The sequence below is a fragment of the Corvus hawaiiensis genome, chromosome 18 (assembly GCF_020740725.1).
Source record: "Corvus hawaiiensis isolate bCorHaw1 chromosome 18, bCorHaw1.pri.cur, whole genome shotgun sequence".
Taxonomy (NCBI): Eukaryota; Metazoa; Chordata; class Aves; order Passeriformes; family Corvidae; genus Corvus; species Corvus hawaiiensis.
Genome location: NC_063230.1, coordinates 94,423 through 121,756, shown reverse-complemented (window position 1 = coordinate 121,756; position 27,334 = coordinate 94,423). Strand labels below are relative to the sequence as shown.

Sequence of the window (27,334 nt, the reverse complement as noted above, 5' to 3'; positions counted from 1 at the left end):
AAGATGGAGGTGTGAGGGCCTGCGGGTTCCGCAGCCCAGGGACGTGCTGCCATCTTCTCGCCCTCCCCTCAGGGCAGCAGAGCTGGGTTGAGGCTCATCCCTGGTCTCATCCTGCTCTGACCAGGAGCCCCCAACCACTCTCTGCCCTGGAGATGGTGCTACTGGTGGTGGGGTGAGTGTTGGGGTGGCTGGGATGGCTGTGAGCAGCCGTGTGGTCTCTAATGCCCCTCTGCCCCCTCAGGTCTCCCTCCTACAGCCCTTCACCTGTGAAGAAGAAGAAGAAGAAAAGCTCCAAGAAGCGAAAAAGAAACAGGTATATTTCCCTTGAAAATGTAATTCCCCACTGGCAGTGGCTGTTGGGGGTTTGGAGAAGGGGTGGAGGGCACTGCTGCCTCGGGCAGCTGTTGGTCCCAGTGGGCAGAGAGGTATCTGTGGGCTCTTGAGCACTGGGCAGCCAAGGGGAGGCATAGCCAGAGTCCCTCTGGGCTAGGAGGGCATGAAATGGGGTGTCCATCCAGTGCAAACAGAGAAACGTGCTGTTGGGGTGTAGGGACACAGAGATGGACAAGCCGAATCACTGTGAGGTCTGTGGAGCCTCAGTCTGCTGTCCTTGCTGTCCTGTTCATATGTCTCCATCCTCTGGAATGCCAGTGGGATCAGTGCTTAAGGCTCACGTTGGTCCCCATCCCTTCCTCCCCAACCTGCAGAGAGTGTCAGGATCAGGAAAAGGCTCAGACCAGCTCCCCACATCCACATCCCAGTCTCCTCTCCCAGCCCCAGTGACTGTTTCCACCTTCCCCTTCTGAAGTCCATTTTTAATTCAAAGAGCATGATTAAATTTTAAAATTGCAAATACTTCACTGTTTTCTCTCAGCTGTTAAACCAATATGTGAAGAGAACAGTGGATTCCATCTCCCTAAGAAGGTTCATGTATTTATAATATATTGAACCAAAGAGAGAAGCTACCAAAAGTGGGTAACAGGGTGAAAAGTTGAGCTTGAATCTTTAAAGAAGAGCAAGGGAGAAGGAGAGACAAGGATATAGGAACTCCTTTAAAACACTTTCTTCCCAAGGAGGGATTCTTATGTTCTTTTCTGGATGCCATCTCCTGATGGAAGTCCTGGGTCAGAGGCTCCTTGGCTTTGAACCTTTGGTAGCCATTTATGCCCCTGCAAGCCAAGGATAAGCCGGAGCTGGTCCCATAAGACAGCATGATATGAACCATTCAGGATTAGTGACCAATGGAGGTAGCGTTTCAACCACAGACCCCAAGTGACTTTGCCAGAGGCAATCTCACAGCCCCTCCAGGCAGGACTTCAGGCTGTATCTTCTGCAGGATGTTGTGCTCCAAGATGAGATGAGAGACAGTGGGGTGTGCAGTGCACTGGGGCCAGGCTTTGCTGCAAGGATGTGTCCTCCATGTGCCCAGGGTGTTCTATATGAGAGAAGTGTCTCCTGTGTCATCCCAGGGGTGCTCCAGGAGGCAAGACAGGGGCACGATGCTGGCTTGGCTGTGAGACTGCTCTGGAGTTACACAGAGAGGATTTTTCCCTCAACTGCTGTTTGGTCCTTCATACAGAAAACTGGGGAATGGACTCACCTCCACATGCAGTACAAAACTGGAGGCAGTAGCAGAGAAAAAGGACCCACCAGAGATAGGGGATGTATCTGATCTCTCTAAAGACTTGTTATCCTGAGGACCATATTCTCAATTTCTTGTAGAGTGTGCTGGTCCCTTCTGCCACACCAGCATTTCTCAGCTGCTCCCTCACCAGCTGGCTAAAGGAGAGCCGGGGCCATTCTGCCCAGGTGGTGCAGGAGGTCTTCTCTCAGTTCTCGGTCTGAGCCTAAACACATTGTCTTGGATTAAAATTTCCAATTTTGTGAGACCCTGTATTCAATGTACATATTTGTGTCTTGCAGGTTATCGTCAAAGAAGAGAAGGCACAGGTAAGAGTTGAGCAAGTGTGGGTGGTCCCTTAGAAATAAGAGTTTAATGGTCTCTTCAAGGTTGATGTTCACTGAGTGGGGGCAGAAGGCATTTCTTCTGTGTTTCCTTGTGGAATCCCCTTGGGTCCCCCCATTCCATGTGGGTCTGGGGATTCTGACTCAGTGGCTCCCCAGGTGTGGACTGGAAGAACTCTCCTGATTCCAGTATGTGTGTACACATTATCAAGAAGTACTCATTTTCTCTATGGAAGAAAGCAAAGTCACCAAGTTGGCTGATCCCTTTGAGGGTTTTGGCCAAGTCCATGAAGCAGATTTGTCAGGAGGCACTCAGACCCCCTGTGCTGTGACAATCATGAGTCCCTTTCCTTTTTACTGCATGCTCTTGGGCAACCAAGCTGTAACGTTGACGCGTGATTGTGCAGCTTTTTATCAGAACAGAAATCTCTGAATTAATTAGCCATTTCTTATTTAGTTCTTCAAGCCCCAAAAGTAAGAGAAAGGAAGAAAGAAAACACAAAAAACAGTAAGTAGTCATTCATGGAGTTCCCTGCCCTGCCTGCACAGTGTGGGGCTAGGAAGTGCTTGATGTGGTGGGGCCCCTGGAGCTAACACCTGCTGCACAGCCCTAAGCAGTTCTCAGGATTACTTTGAAGCTAAAACTGGCAATTCTGGTTTTGCTGGAATGGAAAAGGGTTTGTAGAGGCTGGAGAGCTTTCCTCTCCCTTTCTTTTTTGACACCTATTTCTGTACTTTGTGGATCTTGCAGTGATGTGCGGAGTCTTGTCCATCTAATCCAGAGAGAAGGCTCTAGCTTTTCTGATGGGGGCAGCATGAGAGGCTGAACTCTGGCCTGCCAGAAGGGCAGGCTGGCACATTCTTGCTGAGAAGGGCCTCAGCAACTCCTGGTTTGCTGCTCTAGGAGGTTGCATTAGGACCTGCTCATGAGATACAGTACAGCCAAGTATCTGAATGGGGTCAAGGGGAAGAGAAGGGATTGTTTGGAGGGGATGGAGTTTGCAAAAATCTGGTGGTGAGGTTCCAATCAGCCCTGGAGTGTTAGCAGAGCACAATCCTTGTCCTGTGTGGCACACAATCGAGGGGCATGGTGTAAAATGGGGCTCCTCGGGACTGGAAGGAAGGACTGTAAGCTGCCTCTGTTTTTCCCTTCGTTCTCTGTCTTCTGGGAACTGCAGCTTGTGGCTTCTCACCTTCTTTCAGAGTAAGGAAACAGTTCTGGGAATGAACCTTGGACACTGATCCCCTGGTCAGCTTTGCTGGGACTTGGGATACTGCCTGCACAAGCCATCTCTATGGCATGCAGAAGGCCAGTCTCCTTTTCTCTAAAATTTCTGCATATGAAGTGGCACAGTTTCAGCTCAGTTTCCCCTCAAATTGGGCTGCCCTCGACCTAGAAACCTCAGTGGTAAAAGACAGGCTTCCTAGGTTATCTGTAAAAGGAGGCATCCCCCCAGCCTAACATAGCAGTACCCTAACAGTGCAGTTAAATCTAAGATCCGTGTCCTGCTGGTGTGCCCTGACCTCAGGGAACTAGAGCTGCTGGAATTGCTCTTTGGGGATAAACCAGCCAAGGCGTTTTAATCTCATCCCTCTGCTGGCAGATCAGAGTTGAGCCACTCCCAGTTTCTGCAAACCTTTTGCTCCCAGGTGTGGATCAGATGGATCCCATGAGGATTTTTGTATAATCATGCTGCTTTAACTTATCTTTGCATTGAGCAACTGGTTGTCTAAATCACACAGGACCAGTTTTGCCTTCTGCAGGAAGGGAAAACAAACTGGAGGGACTAGTGCAGAGGGTGATGACCAAACATGGGGATTTTCACAGAAATCCACCATGTGAGTGAAAGATGTTCAGTGTTGCTGATTTCAGCTGCATGGAAATAAGAAAGGAGAATTCCAAAATGCAAAGTTTTAAAAAAATATGATCATTGGGTGTGAAAAGCATCAAAGAAAATAGCCAAGCAGAATTGAAGGAATTGTTGTGGAGGTTGCCCTTTTGTCTTAAAGGAGATGCTGTTCTCAAGCAATTATTTGCTGGGTTTTTATACCAGCAAGTTGCTAAATGCTGTGCAGGCAGGTTGTATTTGTGCTGTCAGTGACTGTGTAGTGTGACCAGCTCACTCACAGTTAGCTTTGCCTGCTGGCACAGCCATGCTAGCCTGAGCAGATGAAAACGCTGACAGATCTAAAATTACTACTGTGGTGAACAAAGATGGGAGGGAAGGGGCACAGAAGGTGGCAGCTAGCCTGCTACCCATGTCACCCTGCTCTCTGCATCCAGGACTTCAGCTGTTGCAATGGGCAACTATAGCCCTTAAGTAACAGGGCCAGGTAATCCATGAGAAACAGCCTGGTGATGCAAAGGGAAGTGCAGCAGGGCACTGGACCTCTGTCCCCTACAGAGTTTGCTGGGAACTGTCCTCAGGCCCTGTCAGAAAAGGCAGCACCAGTGACTGGGCACCTGTCAGAAGCCAGGGAAATGGTCCTGTCTCTCAAGCAGGAAACGTGCATGAGGCAGGCTGTACTTAGGGAAGCTGTACTTTGTGTAGCAACCATGAGAGCTGCCCACAGGAGCACTAAATGCTCCCGCCTGGAGAGGGTGGGGAAGGCTGGCTGCTACTCAGTGTATTGTATCACTTGGAGCTTGTTCTTCTGTACCTGCTCTCTAACAAGGAACCAACACTATGGAGAGGGCTGGAGGTTTGTGATGGGTTGCCCAGAGAGATGGTGCTTCCCCCAAGGCTCAGCAACAGGAAGGTCTTGGGCAGTTGCCTGGCTTTTTTATGGTAGACTGCAGGATGAAAAACAAGCACGTGGCTCTTTAAAGTCTTGAAAGGATTGGTGCTGGCTGCTGCACTCCTACATGCTTGTCTGCAAATCTTCCCCTAGCAGGCTACAGAGCCAACCTAATAGCTTGTGTGTAAAATGCTAGCAGAGATCTAGGGAAGATGTCACTGCACCGATGAAGGGACAGAGAATTTCTCATGCCTTGATGTTCTGTGCAGTGTTTCATACACCAATCTCTTTGGTTTAAAATGCATACCTCCCTTCTGATTTGAACATTATCGACTTCAGCTTCCAGCTGCTGGCTCTTGCATCCCCCCACCTGCTAACCTAATGCTGGTTTTCCTTTCTGCTTCTTAAAGCTCTCGTGGGCGCACCCGGAAATCCCATCGGCATCGCCGCTGCCACTCTCGCTCGGAGAGCTCCGACTCCCACTCCCCCAGCTGCCGGAGCAGGTAACAACACCACTCCCGAGCTCAGTGTCCTCAACATTTCCTGGTGGGCTCACGGATGTGGTTGCCACAGCCTGTGTGACCCACAGGCTCTCTGTGCACAGCCACTTCCCATTCTGGTAGCAGCAATATCACATACTGGGGGCTGAGCTGTTTGTGGTCTCAGCCATGGAAAGGTTTTGCCTCGAGAAGCAGTGGCTGCAGCTTTTCGGTCTGACAGTCACTTCTAATCCCCATTGCTGATGATCAGCCCATGACAGCTGATTCCAGTCTAGTGTCCCTTCCCCAGCCCAAGGGCTTTGTTCTGCTGATGTCCCAGGAAACCCTTAAACATGGTCTTAGCAATGGAAATATATTTGCCTGTGGCAATCTATAGCCATTGTCTTTGACTTGATTAAAATCTCTCCTCTGGATGACAGATGCATCCTGGGGCCAGCTAAGTTGATGCTGGTGCTAGACCGAGCATTGCTGCAATAGCAAGTGATTTATACACGTAATGAGTTCATGTTTCATGTTCTCTGAAAGCACTTGAACAACCCACCCCCACTCTCCTACTTCACTCCTCCTAAGTACTTGGAATTTTCTTATGAAAAGCTGAGGATCAGTGAGGGGAGGAATGCAATCAGTAATTGGAGGGGTGCTCATGCAAGAGCAGAGTGTGTTTTCTCTTGGAGGTGTATCACCATAGGAACATTCTAGAGTGCATGAAGGTAATGGTTTGTCTTGAGCCACCATAAAATCATGCATTGGAGCTGAAATTTGAGGTTAAGGGCCAAAGCCTGGATGCAAAATTAATATTTTTCTTTTAAAGTAGAAAAACAAAACATCCCTTTTCTCTCCATCATAACTCCACAGAGCAGTCATGTGGAAGAATATTCTCCCATATGCAGTGTCCTAGCACAGAGCTGCCAAGGGTTTGTATGGAGCTGGTAACAGGCACTACTGCAATACTAAGGAATAATATTTTGGCTGTTCCTGTCTCCTGGAGACACAGAGCCAGGTCTCGGGAGGAAGGGCGTAAAACATGGCGAAGACACTCCTGGCACCACTCAAAGATCACGGCAAAGAGAAGCTCCTCTGCAGAGGTTCAGGCCAGTCAAAAAGCCAGCCAAACCCTCCCACTCTACAACTTCCTGTCTTCTAAGGAAGTAGTAAGTATTACACACTGTCCTTCTTTGCTTGAACTAGCCAGAGGATCTGGGCAAGAACTCTGGTATGAAATTTTTATAACTCAATTATAGTGATGTTAGATGAACTTGGTTAAACGGTATTATTAATTCATGGTGCTGTATTCTATGTATGTAAAGTCATTCCTTCCTTCAGCACTTTCACACTAAGAGTGGGGCTGGAGAGGGGAAAAACTTGCAAGTCTTTAGCCTATGAATGATTAATTGAGGACATTTAACAAAAAAAAAAGTGGCCTCCAGCAACAATATTTTAAAGGGAAGTGCTTGTTATGCAGTTTTTGCTCAGCTGGATGTGAACTTAATTCACTGGTCTTTACATGCAAAAGTTTAGTTCTTCAGGCTGAAAAAGGGCATCAAACATATACAAAAGGAATATTTACATTTAATGAGCTGGTGATTATTGGCATGGGATGTTTTCTGAGTATCAGGATCCTTCTAGGATCACTGTTGCTGTGGACTGACAAGCCTGGGGGCCAAATTTGGAACTTATGAGCAGCCCTCATTGATGCTAATGGGAACTGCATGTGCAGCTGAGGGTAAAATCAGGCTCAGTGCCTTGGGATGCTTTTCCATATACATAGAAAGAGATGATATAATACATGAATTGAGGGAGCAAGAGATGGAGAGAAATATTAGATAGAGATTGATATCAGTCTTCCTTTTCTGTGGCATGTTTCCCCTTTGTTCCTGGCAGCAGCAACGCAGAGGTGTGATGCCCTGATGCTGGTGTTGGTATCAGATAGGCACTCTGGAGAGATAAATTGCTACCTAGGACTGGAAGTAGTGCGGAATATGATACTCACACGTGTGGATGTGTAATGCTAGAGGTGTTTTGAGTACAGAGTCCTCCAAGCCCCGAAGTTGTTTTCTCCTTCAGGCCCAGTCATCAGTTGGAAATAGCTCAGCTGCACGCAGGAGCTACATCAGATAGGAGAGAGATGGTGCCAGCAAGAGGAGAGGCTCTACCCACTCACCCACACAGACAGCGTGCCGATCAAAATACCCAGGGATTGTACGTGGGTACAGACAGGCACAAGCTGTCTCTCAACATTATAGATACGCATATTTGCTCTCGTTATAGAATGTGTGGGGCCATATGAGTCAGTGCTTGTAAAGCCTTCTAAGGCAGCGTGGAGAGCAGAACCTCACACCACACGCTGATGTGTGCACGTACATGCAAAGGAAGAAAAACAAGGTATGAAGCTTACTGTCATGAGCTGGGGGTGTTGCTGAGTTCAGAGCTCCTCCCCAAAAAAAACAACCAGCCAAAGACTGTATCATGTCACCAGGGTGTTTTTTGGTTCAAGTGGCATATTTTTCGTAAATGCTTTTGAGTCTAAGCCTAGTGTTTAATTAGTGCTAGGTTTTCTCTCTCAGAAGCCAGGTTCCTGAAGTCCTGTGAGGCCAACTGCCAGCTGTTCTGTTTCCTGAGAAAGAGTAAACTCTAATTTAAAATTTTAAAAGCTTTAAAATGAGCTAAACTCAAGCATCCTGCACTTCCTTTTCCATTTGCTTCAATCGAGGTCAATGAGTCCATAAGCTGCAGGGAAGCAAAGACAAGAGCTTGACAGTTCCAGATGCAGGTGGTGGATGCAAAGTAAAAGTCATCAGGATATTCCGGTGTTCTTTCTAGCAAGGGTTAATAACTTAAGCAAAGATTTTAATGACTAAAAGGCATAATGACTGATGAAATCCACTACCGTCCTCCTGTCCCCAAAAGAAGTACATTCTCTTGGGACACTATTTAAGAGCACATTTAAGCATTTGTTCAAATTGATGGCCCTGGTTAAGAGCTGCCCCTGAAATTTTGCTGAACAAGGTCATTAAATATCATGTACTCAAAACTGGCAAGGGAAAAATGGAATGGAAACCTTTAGTCTCGTTTATTAATGACTATACACAACCCTTTGATGCTTTTTCTTTTCATGAGTTAAATGGTTGCTCTATGAATACGCTTAATTCTGTCAGACTTTGAGAGCTGCCTGAAATGAAAGTGGGCTCTTGAAGAATATGTTGGTCACATATTAAAAAAAAAAAAATACTGGAAAAGAAAAGATTTTCTGAAAAAATTCAGAGTTAGGATTCAGAAATGCCATGTTTCAGTCCTTTATGAGAGTTGTTATGTTACACTCCCTATCCTTCCATCTGGCCTGGGCTTTCAAACCATCCTTACCTGGGGGGATGCACTTGTATCTCCAAAGGAAAGGGGTTGTCCAAGGAGGATCAGGGAAAAATACACAGAGATACAGGGAAAAATCTAGAGACACAATACACAAACTCCCATGAGATAATGCTATAGCACTTCCAAAACAAAGGTTTTGCTTTTCAAGATGTTTTTTATTCTACATTGTTTTTCTTCTGAAAATTTGAAGTGCTTTGTGGTAAATTCTGCTATCCTCCCCACCCTATTTTTCTTCATTCCTTTGTAATGAAACAGCCACAATTTCTAACTAGGTCTACCTGGAACTGCTGGGGGATAAAGCACACAAAACAATGCCCTACCTATGCATCTACCTTGCTGCTTCTTCCGCTCTTTATGCAAAAGCTGATGCACCCACACATGCATGTACACATGCAGAAACACCTCAAAGTTCCCTGCTACTTTTATTTTTGGCAGTGAATTTCCAAGCTTCTCCCTCTCATTCTCCTTTAATCCCGTGCAGCTGCAATAGCCACCTATGGAGAGCAGGATTGTGGGCCTGTGCCTCAGCAGGCAGAGAGAAGCTGTGGGTAATGTGCAGCATTTGTTTCTGTACAGAATACCCCTGCCCAGTTGCAGACGCTTTATTCCACACCAACACAGATGGATGACTGTGCCACTGTGCTTTCCTTTAGTAGTGCAATATAAATACCTGCAGGGCACAGATCTAATTGCCTTTGTTGTTCCTGATGAAGATAACTGCACCATACATACACTTTCCTTGCCAGCTCCTTTGCTTTCACTGTAACTCATTTGTGATGCCACAAATTATCACAGGCTTGAGCCAGATTTCCAGTGAAGCTCAGTGGGGGGTACAGCTGGTCCAAATGATGCTGTTTGTCTTTGTGCTTGTGTCTGCAGGAAGGTAGAATGGGGAAATGCTGTGCAGGGACTGGGACAGCGTGTGCTGGAGGGCTCAGGAAACCTTACAGCAGACCTGCATATTGGCTTGCTGCTGCTGTTTTCTAGCCTGGATTTTGGCTTACATAGGAAAAACTATTCTTTCAAGTGCTAAGCAGCATGTTTTTGATAGCAAAGAGGGTCCTTCAAGAGCAGAAAGGCAAAACCTTCTATAAATATGGAAGTTACTCTCTTTTTTCTTTTCCTGTTCTCCCCTCCTAGCTGGGGGACTGAAGTTACCCCTGCTTGTTGTCAGACAAATCCACAGCTCAGTGCTGGGAGCAGCAGCTGGGGGGAAACGATCGATGCCTGTATCCACAGAAGGGCTGGGCTGTGCACCAGGTACCAAAGGAGGTGGTGGAAGACAAACCCTTGCTCCAAAGTAGTGCCAGCCTGGCTCAAGCTGAGGTGAGGGTACAATGCCTGCACTGCAGCAGGCTGAAAAGATCCTTGAAAAGAATCAAACCTTTGCTTGGCATTCTCTGGAGTTTACCCCCAGCAATGTATTGGTGAGCCAGGCTGCTCAGCAGTATTGCCATCCAGCCCCAAATAACCCAAGCTCAGAGCTTGCAGGGACAGCTGTGTCATTGCCTCCCTGCTCTGGGACTTAGCTTAGCCCTTGTGGTAGAGAAAGACTCACCCTGAACTCCCCATCCAGTCAAAAAAAGGGGTATTTTCCCACTCAGTGTTCCTCGAGTCAAGGACTCATAATTGTGCAAAAAGGGGTTGTACTGAATTCCTACAGAACTTCTACTTTTTATACTCAATCAGAAGTTGGCTTTTCAGCAGGGGTAGGTTATCAGCAGAGGTGAGCCCATTTCCCCTGAGCTCTGGCAGGTGGAGGTGCCCCAGGGCAGGCCCAGAGCCCCATCCCCAGCAGCCCCCAGCAGGTGCTGTCCCTGTGCTGGCGGCTCTGGCAGATGTTGGCCGGGCCCTTGCCAAGAGTGGGGCTCACTGGGGTCACCAACACAAGTGTTTTATTCCTTTCATTACCACAACGCCTAGAAAAAGAGAGAAAGGCAGACATTATGCCCCTCTGAAAGAGAAATTAACTCCGCTTTGAAGTGAGTTGCAAAACAAGAGAAAAAAGACCCATGAAAGAAATCCTGCAGCTCTGAGTGAGGCTGTGCCACGCTGCTGTCCCCGTATGGCTGAGACAATGCATTGTCATCTCTCGCCTCAGGGCTGTTTGTGGCACAGTAAATGGAGCTGTTCACTTTAATTGGAAGATAAGCAGTGATTGTATTTTTGTAGCCTATTAGACCACGCTGCCTCTTGGTCTGGGATTGCACTTGGAAATACAGTCTGGAATATGAGTGAGGGCCTCATTTCTGCTCTTTCCCCCCCCCCCCCCACCCCCCCATCTTGATTAAATAATGATTTGAAGCAAAAAATCCAATAAATACATATCCTGGGTTCCCTTGAGGGCAGCAGTAGGTTCCCTGCTGAAAGCTGGATGAAGCACAGTTTACTGAGATTATTTCATTACTTATTAGGGGTTGTGTGTGGGGCAAAATCCAAATGTTCACATACAGCGAATTAGATTTGTGAAAGAACAGGCTCTTTTAAGCCACCCTAGAAAAGTAAAAAGCCATTAGAATTCAGAATCACCCAGAATGGTGTGATTCAATTGAGCTCTGTCCAGTGTTTTTAGATGTGGTATTCTGTTTCCATCCTGGGTGGCTGGCATGACTTTCAGAAACAGTAGAACAGGACCACAAGCAAAGCCAAGGTCATCCAATGGGGAATATGGGGAACTGGTCTGAGCAGACAGACAAGTTGAGCACCCTGAGACTTGTCCTGGCTCTTGCTGCAGGACAGAACCTCCCCCAGAGCCTGCAGAAACCTACAGGCTACAGCCTGCTGCCCCAGGATGGTGGGGCTGAGAAGTTGCTGTGTCTCCCCTGGCACCTCCCTTGCCCCATCCAGACCCTCCAGCCCTCATCCAGACTGTCAGCTTCATATTTCACTGATATCCACGCTGCCTCTTCCCAGGCATTGCTGCCACAGATGTTGAACTACAGAGGGGCTTGTTGATCTTCCCGGTCATTTGACAGGTTTTGTGATGTGCTGACAACAGTTGCTGCTTTGAAGGTAGATGTCAGCCAAGGCAGAGCAGAAGCAAGTATGCCAGGTCCCGGAGTTAGTCTGAAAAGCTGGTTTAGAAATGCCAAGAAACTGCTGTATTTCTTGGCAGAAATAATGGCCTTTCAGTTTAAACTGGGAAGTAACAGAAGGAAGGTATTTCTGTGTGTGATGCTGGTGTCAGTGTCCCTTGGAGCAGCCCTGTGCCTACTCCAGGCTTATCCTACCCCTGCAGCCAGGGAGTACCTCACGTGGTAGTTTCATGCCTGTAAGTGAAAGGCGGTGAAAAGCTGGTTGTCTCTGGGTTAGGATTCAGCTCGACTGCAAACCATAACCTATCTTTTAAGAAAAATATCTGGTACCATATTTGAAAGTGAAATCCTCTATCTTCTGGAATGTGGCTGGGGCGAGTGCAGTGGTCCACAGCACAGAGGTCAGATCTCTTGGGGCTCTGGATGTGGCATCAGGGTTTCAGAAAGAACTGGTGAAAAGCAGAGCTGGCTATTTGGCTCCCTTAGGCTCCTGTGATGTTCCAGTTTCTGCTGGAGTAAGCAAGGACTGGTAGAGAATTGCTAGAGCTAAGAAGAAGCAAGGAGCAGTACCAGATGCCGAAATGAGGACTTGCAATGAGGTCTCCACTCACTCCTAGTTGGGAACATTTGGGAGACGTTTCTGCTCTGTCCAGGGCTTCTGCGTTGAAGGTGCAAGTTGGCTAATGAAGAAGGATCACTTCATTTCCCACATCTGCTGCTGGGTCTTCGGATTCCTCTGAGCTGGGACTGAGCATCACTTAGAAGTTAGTGTGGGGTGGAGATGGGGAACTCCATTATGGATTTGCTGGGATGAATCAATCCCTTATCCCAGAAGCAGTAATGCTTCTCTCCCTGGCAATGCAGAAAGTACTTGGAGATCCTCCAGCTCCAGGTATTTTCAGAGCACCAGAGTGTTGTGGGCAGTCATCCTTCTGCAGACTGTGCTGAGAGCTGCTGTGGGTGTTGGTAGCTCTGCTCTGGTTTCAGTCACTGCTGGGTCAGCACCTGTGTCCAAGTCAGCTGTCCCTGTCCCAGTTAGCACCTTGAACCGGGTCGAGAGCAGCTCTCCCTGGGGACACAGATTGAATGCCACAGGCAGGAGCATGGATATGGAGGCACCATCTGATAGGATGAAAGAAATCCATGTGAAACATGACACAGGCTGAGTCTGCAGCCTGTCTGAGGATGAAAAAGCCAGCCAGTCCAGAGCTAAACTTTCCAAAGGGACTGACCCTGTGCCTGCTGTGTGACAGCTGATCCAGGTCTCCTCTGCTGCCTGAGATAGCACCAACACTGCAATGTGTTTTTTTGGCTCAGAAGACCCGATATTGGTGAGGGCATGGCCCACGTCCCCAGTATGGAGAGCATGGCATAGATGGGGGCATTGTGTGCCCCAGAGTGTGGCAGAGTGTGGCATGAGGGCACGTGTTTGACAGAGCACGGCTTGCTGGGAACGTGTTTGGAGGACTATCCTGAGTGGGGGGAGCCAAACCTGTGTGTCCACACCCTGAGAACCCTGGACCAAACCTCATGGGTGGGTTTGAGGAGAGCGGAGGCTCTTCGTGAAAGAGGAGGAGGCCACATGAGAGTGCAGATTATGTGCACGTGGCCCTAATTTTCACCCCATTGCAAGGGCAGGTACTAGCATTAACATAGCCTCACTCCCAGTGCTGGCACATTCCTGAGCTGGCTAAGTGCCAGTGGAGTTAAAGCTGAACTTTAAAATACTGAAATGGTGTAAATCCCCTTGGTGGTGCTCAGGGTCCCAGAAAATAGCCCTGCTCAGGTCAGCCTATGTGAGTTTGAGGTCCTTGCTTGCCGTTGTGTTCAGCAACCCAGCCAGGGTGTGGCTGGACCCCCTTGCAGAGGCTGGCAGGAGCAGGGCTGCAATTCCCTTCCCCACAGGCCTCTGATAGACAGCATGGGCGTACACTTTTCCTCCTCTATTCTTTTGCTTCTTCCCTCACTCGAGTTCCCTTTGTCATTTCCATGCAATCCGGGGGGATTTAGTGCAAGCTGTGACTTTTCAGCACAAGCCATCAGCCTCCAGGAACGGGCTGGACAGGCTAATTTAAAGCAGAAGGAAACAAAAATGAGTAATAAGGGAGACAAGTGAGCAGACAAAAAGCAGTTGTGACATTTGCATAGCGGAGGCAGCAAACAGTTGGCAGTGTGGATTGAAGAGAGGGTTTATGTTTTTTCATGTAATTTGAGACTCTAATGATGGACTTATGTTGCCCGCTCTTCCTTTTTTCTTACACCTTACCTACTAAAGGAGGAGTTCTTGATGGGTAAGTGGATGCTATCCGCAAGACACCAGGGAATTTATTAGAGGTCACTTGAGCACATTAGCTATATCTTCTTCAGGGGGTAAAAAGCACACAAAGAATTATCTGTATACTTTTTATTTCCAAAGGGATTTTTCTTTTTTCCCTCACCCTCTTTTTTCTTTTTTTTCCTTTTTTTCTTTTTTTAAAATTTCAAAGTGATAAACTTGTGTATTTGGCAGTTTTTGCTTTGTACAGAAGCCCTTAATTTGATTTGATTTGGTTTATTGTTGCTTATTTTAGTGACATTTGTCCAGCCACTTTAAGAAAGCTTAAAAAAATTCACTCATCTATGTTTTTGTTTCATTTTTGTTTTCTTTGCAAGGATTATGTAGGTTTTTTATATGTATATACCTCCTTTTTTTTCCTCCTTCCCTCTTTAAGGTTAAATAAGGGCTTTGTCCTCTGTTACATTTTTTTATTTAGTTAGTTAGTTATTTTAATTCTTTGGTTGCCCGCTTACTTTGTTGAACTCTTTTGTTTAACATGAACCGCATGCTGATACTCTTTGCATGATCTCTAAAGTTTCCCGTTATTATAGCAGGGGGGAAATAAGTTTCTTCTTACTGTGGATTTCTTTTAGGGATATGTGCTTTTGTTTTCTTCCCCTTTCTTCTTTTTTTTTCTTTCTTTCTTACTTTGTTTCTTTTCTTTCCTTTCCTTTTGTTTCAGTGCATCATGATGGTAAAATTTCTGGGTTTATTTGGAAAAAAAAAAAAAAAGAGCAAAGTAAAACCAAAAACAACCCCCCCAAAAAACCATTCAAACAATGCCAAATGGCTTTTCTGCTTTCAGATCTCTCAGTCAGGGTCTTCTGCTGACCTCTTTACCAAAACAGACAGCCCGCCTGGCAACCTAGACAGCCAGAATGGAGAGTATCATGAATATGACTCAGGAAACGATACTTCCTCCCCTCCCTCCACTCAAACGAGCTCATCCAGGTCAAAGGACAGCCAGGAGAAAAGAAGTCTAGTCCATGATGGCTTTGGCCATGCCTTCTCGTCCGGGAAGCCCAAACTGGCCAACAGCGATAACAGCTCTGATTCAGGAAATTCCTTCACCAGTTGCTTTTCCCAGACCAAGGGAACAGCTTTGGAAAATCTGTCTCCAGATGCCCAGGGACAAGACCGAAGGTCAGTGATTACCAGTAGCTGCTGCAGGCAGCCCAACACCTGGTACATTGTTGCTCTGTGTCTCCTGCCTGCTCGCCAGTTGCCGTGGTGAGCTGGCAGGGAGCTTTCTGTGCTCTGGAGGCAGGCAGGTACCAATCAGACCCACGGTCTTGCCAGTCTGGAGTCCAGAACCCAGCAAGGACCAGTACTGTAGCCTGAGAAGGAAGATAAAACCCAGCCATCACATGCCTGGACATTGCTTGTGTCAGTGCTTTGGCATTACTGTGGCTAATGCAGGGTTTGGGCCTGGGTCAAGCTGTGTCCACAGCGTATCCCTGCTCAGCTGGGCATGGCCATGTCAAAAAAAAGTTCCTGGCCCTTCTGGGCACAATCTGAAAGGGGCATCTGGGGGTTGCCATGTTAATTCTCCCCCTCTGCCTACTGTGGGGAAGGGAAGTGGGGCTTGTTTTCACTAGGATCATTATGGGCTGTTCTTTCACCTGTCCAATGAGCCAAATCCAGCGTGCCCCTTCCCCTTCACAGCTCATCCAGCACAGGTCCAGGGTGACAAGATAGCATCTCCTGCCAGTGGGGAGCATAGGGAGGGGCAAGTACTTAGCTGGCTCAGGATAACACAGTAGCAGCTCTGCACTGGGGCCACAGGGCATCGAGCCACCACCACCCACTGCCACAGGTCATTTTCAGGAGAGGGGAGTAGCTTCCAGCCTCCATCACTGTCTCCCTTTCCTGGGGGTTTGCCAGGGGATGTTGGGAATGAGGGCACTAAAGCATGGTGGCTGGTACCCAGGGCTGTGCTCAGGCAGTGGTTGTAGGGAGCTCTTCCAGCTCAGGCCCTTGGGTCCTAAAGGCTGAAAGTTAGAGCCAGGACATGCTTTGGAGCACTGAATGTGACAGGAGGGAGCCAAGGGAATGGGTGTTAGTAAGAACAAGCCTCATTTTTCAGTCAGAGGGTAAAATTTTAGGTCTGTATGTACTTTTCACATGGTGACTCCAGTGAGATAACTCTGCCTTCACATGGGTGGAGCTGGGATTGCAGCTGGTCCTGGCTGCTGGGAGGCTGCCTGGCTGCTAGGCTCTGACCCCAGTTCATTCCCAGAGCACTTCTGGAAGAGGAGGAATTCACACAGCGCTGTCCAAAGGCAACAGGACATGCTTGCTCAGTGCCCACTCATGCTGCTCCACAGCCAGGCTGGAGTACAGCCCTTGCCCTGCCATGCTCTGCCTTTCCCTTACCCCAGCACTTCTTACCTCACTCCCTGCCCAGGACCAGCACTGCTTGCTGGCCTGACCCAGGCTCTGCCAGCCAGACACCTCTGGTGTGTTGGGCATGGGGCAGATGAGCTGCTGCTTGTGCCACCTGAGAGCTCTTCCACACCTCTTCTCCCTGGCAGAGCCCAGAGGGTGAGCTCTTGGACTCTGACCCACACACATAGGGTCTCCTGCAACAGCAGTCTGGGGAGCTGAGAGGTCTTTTTAACCTCCAGTTAGGGAATGGAAGGATGGGAATTATTTTTGCTGGAACATGGTGCTCCCCTCAGCCAGGGACCAGTCCCAGTTCAGCCACAGCTTTAAAAAGTGTTCAAATATATGTTCACAGAGCGTGCCTGTCCTCATGTCTCAGTTATTCAGAGGAGAAGAAGCAAAACTTCCTCCCATCCCCATCCCACAGCTCCCCGCTCAGGCCTGGCTCTCGCAGCGAGTCCCACACCAGCACGGGCAGATCCTCCCCTCGCTCCAGCCGCTCCCGCTCTTCACACCACACCTCTCCCAGGTACTCCCGAAGCAGGTCCTGCTCCTCGGGAAAGAGGTAAGGCCAGCTGAGACAGCTGTCTCTGTGACCCTGGGCAATGTGTAGCTCTTGCCAGCTCCCTTGCAGGGGGAGGTGTAAGAGTTTGGGGGTGCCTAGGGATCCACAAGGCTTGGGGGGAACATGCAGAGCTGTGCTGAGACCCTGGTGAATGGGACATCTCTTCCCCCTCATGATTTGGATTAGTCTGGTACAGCCTCACCCTCCCGCATCTTTAACTCTTTTATGTTTCTTTCCTGTCTCCAGGTCTTTCTCACGTTCCCCCAGCTATTCCTCCAAATCCTGCAAAAAAAGTCCTGGGAGTAGAAGTTCAAGGCCTCGGCGGAGCCCCAGTTACTTCCGCTACAGCCATAGCAGGTACAGCTGTCTACTCATGTGCTATTTGCTGTCCACTCATGTGGTATCTGCTGCCTCACACTTTCCCCCTGTCTCCGCCACTGTCATGCTGGTGTGAGTGATGGGCAAATCCCTAGGCTCCAGCTGGGTCTGCCCACGGCTTTCACTGCCCACACAGCCAGCAGCCCCTGCAGCAGGGCTGGAGCCCCTGTCAGAGAGGGATCTGATTGCAGCAAGGAAAGACACTCTACTTTTTAGAGTCACAGCTCTGACAAAGAGTTGTCAGGCCCTGGAAGGTGCCCCTGCTGTGAGGGCAGATGCCAGGTACCCTCAGGCTGGCACTCACAGCCTTGCAGAGGGAAACACAGTCCAGGCACCTCTACTCCCTCCACAAACTACAGAAAACAGTCTCACAGCTCAGCCCTAGAGAAGCCTTTGCCAGGTTTTCCTGGTAGCATCTCTGCTGCTGTGAACATTTTGCAACCTCAAAATCTTACATTCCCAGGGTCGATTCTTGCAGGCTTTGACAATCCCTGTGCTGGTGAGGAGAACACTTCCTGCATGCAGGGATCAGGCAGGCCCTTAACCTGTAATGTGTTGCTTTGCAGATGGCACTGAGCAGGGTGTATGAAGTTTGCCACACTGCACAGAAGGGCCTGTGCTGATGTGTATGGGAATTTAACAAAAAACTATAGCAACACTGGCACTCCTTCTGGCAAGGCTTGCGGAGCCCTGCAGGGCTACCAGGCCCTTGGCTCATGTGGGGCCTGCTTGCAGGGCTGTTCCTGCCAGCTCTAGCAGCACGGCCAGCAAGAGCTAAATACAGACTGCACCCACAGACACAGGTCCCTGGAAGCCATCTTAGCTTGGAAGTGCAAAGCCACTGGAAGACACTGCTGGAACCCCTGGATGCAATTAGTGGTGTCCATCTGTCCAGTCTGTTTGTCCAACTATGTGAGTGCTCAGGGGTGATGCCACCAGAGCGCTTAGAGTGGTCCCTTTTGGAGCTGAGCGTACTCTGCTCATCTGTGCCTTCGTAGGTCATTGCCTCCCCATCCCTGACCCACCCCACAAAACCCCTGCAGTGACAGTTCCCATGCTGTGCCATTCCCAGGGACCGCGAGCGGGAGCACAAGCACAGCTCCAGTGAGAAGGAATCGCACCGGGATCGCGAGCGGCAGCGGCGGCGCCGCTCCTATTCCCCCCTAAGGAAACGCCGGAGAGACTCTCCCAGCCACCTCGAAGCTCGGCGCATCACAAGGCAAGGGGATGCTGTCCCATCCTTTGGAGACAAGCTCAGCTGGCTCTTCCCGGGGGGATGTGGGCTGTCCTTGGGTCCCAGCCCTTGCCAGAGGAGGTTTCTCCTGGAGACCGGTTTCCCTGAGCCTGATCAGCAGGCCCTTCCACCCCTCCTCTAGAGCTTGGGGATTTCCAGCTGGAGGCAGAGGGAGGATGGGGGGGGGAGTGGGGGAGGGGGTAGGGAGTGGGGGGAGTGTCTCAATTTACAGTAGCTGAAGGAAAAAAGAAGATGAAGTCAGAGCAGGGACTCAGGTGCCAGGAGCATTCCCTCACAGGTTTTTTATTTCACCCTGCCCTGCGGTAGATGTCCCACACTGGAGAGAGTCAAATATTGACTCTAACCTTCATGCACAGGGCTCTTTGGGACAACATCAAGTAGAGTCCAGCAGACTTAGTGGCTGGGACATTCCCCAGGGCTGTGGGGATGGGTGGTTTGAATCCGAAGGCCCGTCGGCTACTGATCTCTTTTTTCTTTTAAGCAAACACAGTCACATTTTTGGGAGTATTATGCAGAGTAGACAGTGCTTTTTGGAGATTTCGGCAGTAAGTCTGTCCTTGTGTTGCCGGTAACCCACATCTCTCTGTCCCCACAGTGCCCGCAAACGCCCCATTCCCTACTACCGTCCCAGCCCCTCCTCCTCCAGCAGCGCCAGCAGCTATTCTTCCTGGGACAGCAGCTTTAGCCGCTCCCCGAGCCGCAGCCGGAGCTACTCCAGCTACCGGACGAGTCGGAGCCGAAGCTGGAGCAGCAGCAGCAGCGCCGACGGCAGGAGTCGCAGCCGGAGCTCGGGCCCCAGGAGCAGCCGCAGCAGGAGCAGGAGCTATGACTCAGGAGCCAGCTCCGACAGCCTGCGTCGTTAGGGAGTGCCACTGCTGGCTGACACCGGGTGCCGGCGTCACTGCCACATTCCTGGCATTCTCCGCTTCCTTCCCACCTAACTGGCCATCGATAGCGATCATCCCCGATACTGACGTGGTGGCGTTGCCGGGTCCCCCTTCCCCGGTTCAGAGTAAGAGCCCTGGAGCGCCTGGTGCAGCCCCTTCGCCCCAGCGTGGAGTGGGTGGATCAGTCCCAGCTCCCCAGGCCAGGCTGTAAGAAGGGTCGGTGCTTTATAGAGGGTCTGTCACGAAAGACCTGTTCCATCCTCCCTGATGCTCCTATCTCCCCATTGCTGCTGCTCTCCAAAGCACTGTCAGTGGGTCCAAAGAAATGAATTCTGCTCCTCGCTCTTCTGACAAACCAGGAACCAACAAATTTAACTTCTGTTGGAGGGACAGACCCAGTTAGGGAGGAGTCTGCTGGAAAGCTTCGCTGATGGGGGAGATGTCTGTCCCCACCAAGGCAAATATCAGGCCCTTTGGGTCTCTCCTCCAGACCTGCTGCCCACTCTGCAGAGAAAATATTTATTTTTTTCCAGTCAGCCAGTCCCTGCTATAAATAGAAGGCTAGAAATCCCTCCTGACGTACTTCCTGGGAAAAAAAAGGCTGTTTGCTCTTTCTCCTGCCCTTTCCTACCAGGTAGCAGCACCTTTTGCAGGATTGTTTTATCCCCCCAGCACTGACTGGCTTGCAAACAATCTGCTGAGGTCTGAATCAGACCTGGGACTGGTGGGGTATAAGGCAGAGGGAAGGTGGTGCCGTGCTGTGCTCTGAGAGCCAGGCCACGTGTGGGAGACAGGGGCCATGGGCTTCCATTCTCGGAGGAAGCCTCAAACAGTTTGGGTTTAGGGTTTTTTTTCAGGGAGCGTTGCCCTTGGAGTGCATTGCTGGTGGGACCAGAGAGAGATGCAGAGATAGCCCAGTTATGGGGTGCAGTCAGAACACACAGGGTTAAAAAGGCATTGCAAGAGCCAGGGGACTCCAATTCCCCTTCCTCAAAACATGCAGCAATTTCAAGCAAGATTGCAGGAAATCATTCCTCCTTGAGCCCCTCTAGCTGCCTTGGGGCAGGATCAGCAGCACAGTTGCAGGGCCAGTGCCGGGCTGTAGCAGGCTGCACTCATGCCCCAGTTTGTTACTGGGAGGCCGGAGCAGTGCAGGGGGACAGGAAGGGCCCCTCACTAATTGCCTGTTTTTCCAGGGAGCCACAGGCTGCCCTGGGCCGTGGGGTTTTGTCTCCCTGCCAGCCCAGCTGCCTGCGCAATTACTGTGTTTTGCCGGGTAACAAAGGCTTCTCCCAGCACAGGCTGAGCTGGTGCTGAGGAGTTTATTTCTCTTACAACACCTGGGTGCTTAGAGACGCTAATTTGGACTTAAGACTTCCCTCCCTCCCTCCCTTTTTCCATCCCCTCCCCTTCCATCCTGCATGATTATTAACGAGTTTGGGCTTAATGAGTCAAGGAGGAGTGTTGTTTAAGTGTTACAGAAAAGGGCTGAGTGGAGCCACCATCTGCGGGAGGAGAGGGGGTAGAAAGGAATCCAACCCACCCCCCACCGGTGCCCCCCTCCCCTCCCCCCCCCCCCCCCCCCCCAAAATCTAAAGAGTTACCTACAGGCCCCTGGCAGCTGGAAAAGGGACAAAGCAGCAACTGGAGAAAGGCCAAGTGCCACGAGCTGCTGTGGTGGAAATGGATGATCACCTCAGCAAGCCTATAAATCTGTTATCTGTTGGAAAGTACAGCAGCGCAGGCTGGAATTCCATCTGGGTGGTACAAGAGGAAGTTTTGTCAGGGACCTCTTTCCCAGTATCCTTCCTGGTGCTGGTCCCCTTTGTCCTGTGCCTTCAATGGCCAAAGCTCCCCTTTTTCCCAGAGCCTCATCCCCTGCCTTGCACTCTTCAGGCAATGTGGGGATGAGGGTGGCTGAGGCAGAGAGCTGGGCACTGGTATGGTTGGTGGCTTAGTGGGGATGTGTCCATCTTCTGGAAAGACCCTTTCTAGGACACAGAGAGAAGCATTCCTGGTAGGGCTGGGCAAATGCTCCAGGGCTGTGGTTGAGGGATCAAAGACAGGATGCCACTGCCTTCCGTCCTGTGCTGGACCTAACAGCAGCACCTTGGCCACCTTCTGCAGTGAACTCCCTCTCAAAAGGGCTGAAAACCTCATGCTTCTTCCCCAAAGAGTCTCTCCCAGTCTGATGCTGAAACACCCCATCCTTCTGCTCCCTGGGAAGAACCAAAGGCAGTGATGGGAACCCAGATCTACCCAGCTCTGCCAGTGTTTCAGGAGCGGCCTCCTGCCCCTTAGCACCCCGTAATGCACACGTGGAGCTGTAGCAAGGAAGCAGCAAGATCCAACACTAGGAAGGAAAAGAAGAGGGGCTTTGTGCAACTGGTGTAAATACCGAACTCACACTGACTGGAGTCCTTGTGGCTGGGGACAGATGATGGAAGCACCACACCAGGGTTAGCAGCATCCACCCCCTGTGGGTCAGGAGATGACCCCGAGGGCTGAATAGGGCTGATGGCAGCTCCTGCACCCTTCGAGCTGATCCCCATGTCAAGGACTGCCTCTGCCTGTACAGTCTGTGGCAGCTTAACGCTCCTGGGGTTTCCCAAGCAGACTTGCATTGGAGTAAACCTCTTTAAATTATTTATTTTATTATTATTATTATTATTATTATTATATTTTTAATTGTATGCCAGAATGCACCAGTATTTATTTATTTATTTATTCGATTTTTTTCCCCCCTAACGTGGTTTTTGGATCTGTTTGTTTGTTCAAATGCATCCATGCCGCTGGTCTCGTGTAAAGGTTTACAGCTCTGGCCCCTCTCAGTGAGGTGGCTGGAGGAGTGACAGTCACTCCTGCTGGCACTGTTTCCCTCTTCGCCCTCCGGAGCAGAGCGGAGAGCACGGGATGGACAACAGGACGCAGGGCAGAGCTGTGTGTTATCATGTTGAAATCTCGGGTTTCTCATTAGATTTGTGCAGGAATGTGGTGGGTGTGACCATAGAAAAGGGTCTAGGACGTGTCGGAGGTGACGGCAAGGGTCTGCTGGCCGGCCGAGCGCGGGGCGTTGGCAGTGCCACCAGGGAAGTGTCGCCTGCGCGCTCCGGCCGGGTGCCAGCTGGCCATGCGCTGTTTGCCTTGGCTCCGCCGCCAGCGCTCAGCCCGAAACCCAGCACAGCCACCGCCGCTTTCCCTGGGAGGATGCCGTCGCCAGGACTCCCCTGCCGTGTTTATCCCTGCACAGTGACCTACCCATGGGAAAACTAAAGAGATGAGACTGTGAGAGAGTGATCCCTGCAGAAGGTCCTTGAAAAATCCAGCCTCTGGTGACGGACCTGACCAAGTCTGTGTGTGTGTGTATGTGCTCATGTGCATATACATGTGAGTTTCCCTCGGTGTTATTTTTTAACTTGTATTTTTAGTACAAGCTTTAGTACACCCTCCCTGTTAGTGGATGACTGGATTTTCTGTGGGTTTGCGTGAAGCCTGTGAGCTTTTCTGTCGTGCCTTTTGCCAGTGGTTTGTTTTGTTTTGTTTTGTTTTTGCTTTTTTTAAAATGTTGTTTCTCTCATTCACTGCTTTTATGGATTTTAGCTCTGCATCCAATATCTCAGATTGCTGCAGGTGCTCTCTGCAAAGAGCAGGTTCACCTGGTGGAAAGGCAGCTTGGTCTTTTTGGTGTTGGTGAATCACTGCTGTGGTCAGACACACAAGGGGTGTTCAGGGCTGGCCACAACATCAGGATAATATCTTGGCTGTTTTTTGGAAGCCCTGTCTCACACTCAAAGGCTCTTTCCCACCCATAATTTTGATTCATCCCACAAGCATCCCTGCTGCCTTTCCCTGGCCAAGCACATGTCACAGCACCTACTCCTCGACCCCAGAGCCATCAACTCTCCCCATTCACTGCATCTGTTTGTCGCACTAAGGGAGGCTTGTCCCACCTCTCCCAACCGCAGGCTCCAGAAAATCTAACACCATTTCTGCAGATTTGCTGGGAAGCAAAGATAAGGGATGCTTCAAAGCACTGCTCTGTTCTTTCTTCATTGGTTGCAGCACTCGGCTGAGCTTTGCTTTATGTTGACTGCAATTCTATCAATGTTTTTGTTGTTTTGGGGACTGAATTTGTACCAAACTTGTCTGCAACAGCCAACCACTGTTATTTTGCTATGCATTGTACATATATTGAACAGGCTGAAAGGACTTGGCCTCTATTTAATATTTATTTCTTCTATTTATTAAGCATTACTTTAAAAAAAGCTATTTGGGTCGTGCTGTTTGGTCCATGAAGGCAGGAGCCTTTGAAGTGTTGCCAGATATGTTGGAGAGAGGAAGGCAAATTGGGCTCATTTGGACCTCACCACCAGTATTTAGAGAGGAACATCATTGTGATGGGGATGGTCAAGGCAGGGGAAAACTCACCATCTCCTTGAACCAGCTTCTGTTGACAAATCACATCCCCCTGGAAAGGTGTGGGGAGTTCAGAGGTGACAGAACAGTTCTGGTGGAGGAATAACCCTGCTCCTCTTCCTCTGCCACATGGCATAGGGCTGCCATCACCAAAAATCCCTGGAGTTCTCTGATCTTCCACTGCTGGGGGATGGGGACACTTCTCATGCTTTGCATCAGTGATGAGGAAGGGGATAGGATTGAAGTGACTGGCCATGGTCTCCACCAGGAAGCAAGGATGTCCACCCTGCCCCATCCTGAGATCCTCATGCCATGTCCTGCTTTGCCCCGTTCCCCAAGCTTTGTGCCAGAGCCGGTAGCTTTGCCCTGATGTGAGCTCAGTAGCCAGGGCAGGACTGGGGAGGCCTCCCCTGTTGTCTCCAATACCAGCAGAGTTTGCTGCAGGCATCCTCTCCCAGCTTTGAGAAGAGCATGAGATGTGCTAAAAATCCCACCCTGCCCCAGTGTTGCTCCACCAACGCCACAGCCATTGTTCTGCTCGCTCGAGTGAGAGGTGTTTGTACTCCTTGGGCAGAGCTGCCTGTGCTGGTGAAGTGTGGACACGGCTCCAGTATCAGCAGGTGAGTGCCCAGCCCTGGGCTGCTCCCACAGACCTGTCTGGGAGCTGCTGGGTGCTTAGCCTCAGGGCTGTTGGGGTATTGGTTTGAGAAAGGGACAGGTTCAGGTTTGCCCTTTAGTGTCCAGTGGGGTTTTATTACTTCTTCACCAGAGAATAAATAATTCTTATGACTTTGCTGCTACCTGGCAGTTTGGACATGACTAGGAGTGTCTCCAAAGCAACAGTGTCATGGTCAAGCATCCCTGCTTTTGGGCTATTGCCTAGAGAACAACACCCTCACCAGCCCAGAGCAGCTCTCCACCATTGAAACCTGGGGAATGAGAAGAAGATTTAGAACAAAAGTTAAGTTGTGAGAAAAGCCACGAGGGAAACAAGGGTGTCTCTGTTCTCTGCCTATTGGCTGATTCCACCCTAAATGACACCGGTGCATCTGTTCGTTTGAGTTCATTGTAAAGCTCCCCTTGCTGTCCATCCACATGCGTTCTGTATCCTTTAGTCTTCCTGGGTGTTTGAGTTGTTAGCCTGGTTAGAAAAAGGTTCCAATAAAGGTTCGGACAGTATTTCTTTTGCATCGTGTTCCTTTTGGATACAAGTGTGTGCGGTGGGATATTTTGGGGTGTTTCAGCTGCTCCGCAGGGAAGGGCATGTACCTCCACTCCCAGCTGCTGAGGACTGGCTCCTCAGGGCACTGGCTGAAGCAAAAAAAGTTGTGGGCTAGTATTTCTGGCAGCTCTCCTTTCCCTGCTGGGCTAGGCTCCTGCTGCCCTTTGCCAGGCCCTTTGGATCCCCCCCACCTTGTTCAGGCACCGGGAGTCCAAGCCAGAAATGTGTCTGTCTCTCCCTGGAGGTCACACTGGGCTCCCCAGTGCTCTCCTTGGGGCTGTGCCCTTCCCTTCCTTCACAGCCCTTACTCCAAGCCCTGCACAGAGGTCCCATGCCACAGGCACCGGCTACGGTCACCTCCTTGGCAGGAGCCAGGGGCAACGGGGACTCTCCAGTAACCTGGAAGGCCCCCAGGGGAGAAGCAGCACTGGGCCATGTCCCCATTCTCCTCAATAGGGCCTAGATGGGCACCCAGGAAAGGTCTGGACGTACCACAGATGGATCGTGGGGACACAGGGCAGCATCCCCAGGTCACTCGGAGGAGAAGGGGGGCTGCTAGGGCACTTCATGCTTCCCAGAGCTGATGTCGTGGAGTGGCTCGGGTGGGAGGCAGCCGGGAGGTTTGGAATGACAACAGGAGCTAAATTGGGATGGCCCAGAGAGGGTGAGAGCAGGTGGGAGGAGGGGATGTGTGACTAATCGGGATGAACAAGGCGACAGGAAGAATTCCTGGCTGGGGAGGGAGGATGGCCTGGAGCTATGTGGGACGGGGGATGTTATAAGGCTCCTGGAAACACGGCGGGATCGTGGGACTGCCTGAAACCTCCTCGGGGCTTGTCCCTCTCACTCTATGCGCCGGTGTTTGCCCAAGTGTGTTCGGAGCTGGGTGCTGGGGCAATCCTGCTCCCCAGCCAAGCTGAGAGGTGCCCAGCTGAGCTCAGGCTGTGTGTGGCAGTGACCCCCAGGACTGTTCCTGTACTGTCATGCATGGGCACCAGGAGCCTCCAGCCAGGCAGAGGCAGCCGGGCAGAACAAGGGAATGGAGGGCAATGCTCAGTCCCTCCACTAGCAGCTGCTACCCTGCACCAGGAGTACTCAGCTGGCACCTGGGACCTCCCCAGGCACCTCCAGGCATCCCTTCGGACACCAGGGAGACCACTGTGATGCTCAGGTGTCTCCATGCACGGGGGCAGCCCTGCCCTGGCCAGGGAGAGGCACTTCCCTGCTCCCAGTGATGCTGCCGTGATTAACGCCATGGAGTGACCAGTGGCTGGATCCCTGCGTGGCCTGTGCTGCATTAAAGTCTTCCTGCTGCAATTACTTCCATAGAGTCCATTAGAAAAATTGCAGATGCTGGAGAGAAGGAGCATGATGCAGAGCCAGGATGCGGCATGAGGAAGTGGCTCTGTATCCAACATGACCCTCATTGATCATATCCCATCCTCCAGCACACCCGGCTGCCCACCGGACCCGTGCCTGGATCCCCTCCATGGGGACCCTGTCACTGCCAGCCGTACCCCGCCTGTGGCCCGGCTCGGGGCCGTGGCTCCCGGGTGGATGCTTGCTGGGAGCTCCCCCTCCAGTGCTGCTGCCGTGCCTCTTCCCACAGCGCGCAGCCCGCTCCCGCCGCTGCCCTGTAATTAGCCCGGCCGCGGCTGTGATTAACGCCTCGCCCTGCCCGCACCGCGATTGCGGCAGGGTCGGGGCATGCGGTGGGGCAAGGAGGAGGAGGAGGCAGGTGCTGAGCAGCGCCGTGAGCGCCTTGCCTGCTGCCCGGGGTCCGTCTCCTTCCTGCAGTTAGGGGATGTTCCTCTGGGCTCAACTGGTGAAGAAGAGGTGTTGGAAAGGGTCATCCTGTCCCCTACCCCACACGCCCCAAACACCCATCCCTGGGATCCCACAATCCTCCCTGTGCTGCGCTGGGGGTGCCGCCAGTGACCCATTTCCCGGTACAGTGGTACTCGGTGGCGTGGGGACGTGTCTTTACAGTGAGGGGAGCAGCTTAGTCAGCCCCACAAGGGTATTTTTAACAGGTGACACTGGGGTGAAAGCAGCCAGCCCTAAGTGAGCTTGGGGGCTATTTTGGGCAAGCAGAGCAGCAGGAGGGGGTGGCAGGGGCTGGGGCAGCTGCCGAAACACTGTGGCCCCGTGGCAGCCGGGATCCTTGGGCCAGCAGAAGAGGTCAGCTGCCACTGCCCAAATTCTCCACGGCTGTTTCATCCTCTCCAAAATACTCGTCTGACAGGGCAGGACTTGCAAAACACACACCCCCCTCCTCTGAAATCCATATAAATAGTACTC

The 27,334-nt window shown here is 50.7% G+C and overlaps 1 protein-coding gene across 4 annotated transcripts in view; it reads left to right on the top strand.

Annotated features, from left to right (window-relative positions):
* Window positions 1–24,990, top strand: part of SRRM4 (serine/arginine repetitive matrix 4) — a 46,487-nt gene extending 21,497 nt beyond the window's left edge. Inside the window, exons 4-13 of one of the 4 annotated variants that reach the window (XM_048322576.1) lie at window positions 242–313; window positions 1,924–1,950; window positions 2,423–2,473; window positions 5,115–5,207; window positions 6,199–6,355; window positions 14,731–15,068; window positions 16,666–16,875; window positions 17,122–17,232; window positions 18,326–18,472; window positions 19,104–24,990. In XM_048322576.1, coding sequence (XP_048178533.1) covers window positions 242–313; window positions 1,924–1,950; window positions 2,423–2,473; window positions 5,115–5,207; window positions 6,199–6,355; window positions 14,731–15,068; window positions 16,666–16,875; window positions 17,122–17,232; window positions 18,326–18,472; window positions 19,104–19,371 — 1,474 coding nt within the window. In that variant the 3' untranslated portion in view covers window positions 19,372–24,990. Of the gene's footprint in view, window positions 1–241; window positions 314–1,923; window positions 1,951–2,422; window positions 2,474–5,114; window positions 5,208–6,192; window positions 6,356–14,730; window positions 15,069–16,665; window positions 16,876–17,121; window positions 17,233–18,325; window positions 18,473–19,103 lie in introns of all 4 variants that reach the window. The other 3 variants (XM_048322578.1, XM_048322575.1, XM_048322577.1) reach the window with 3 other exon arrangements.
* Window positions 24,991–27,334: the final 2,344 nt, after the last annotated feature.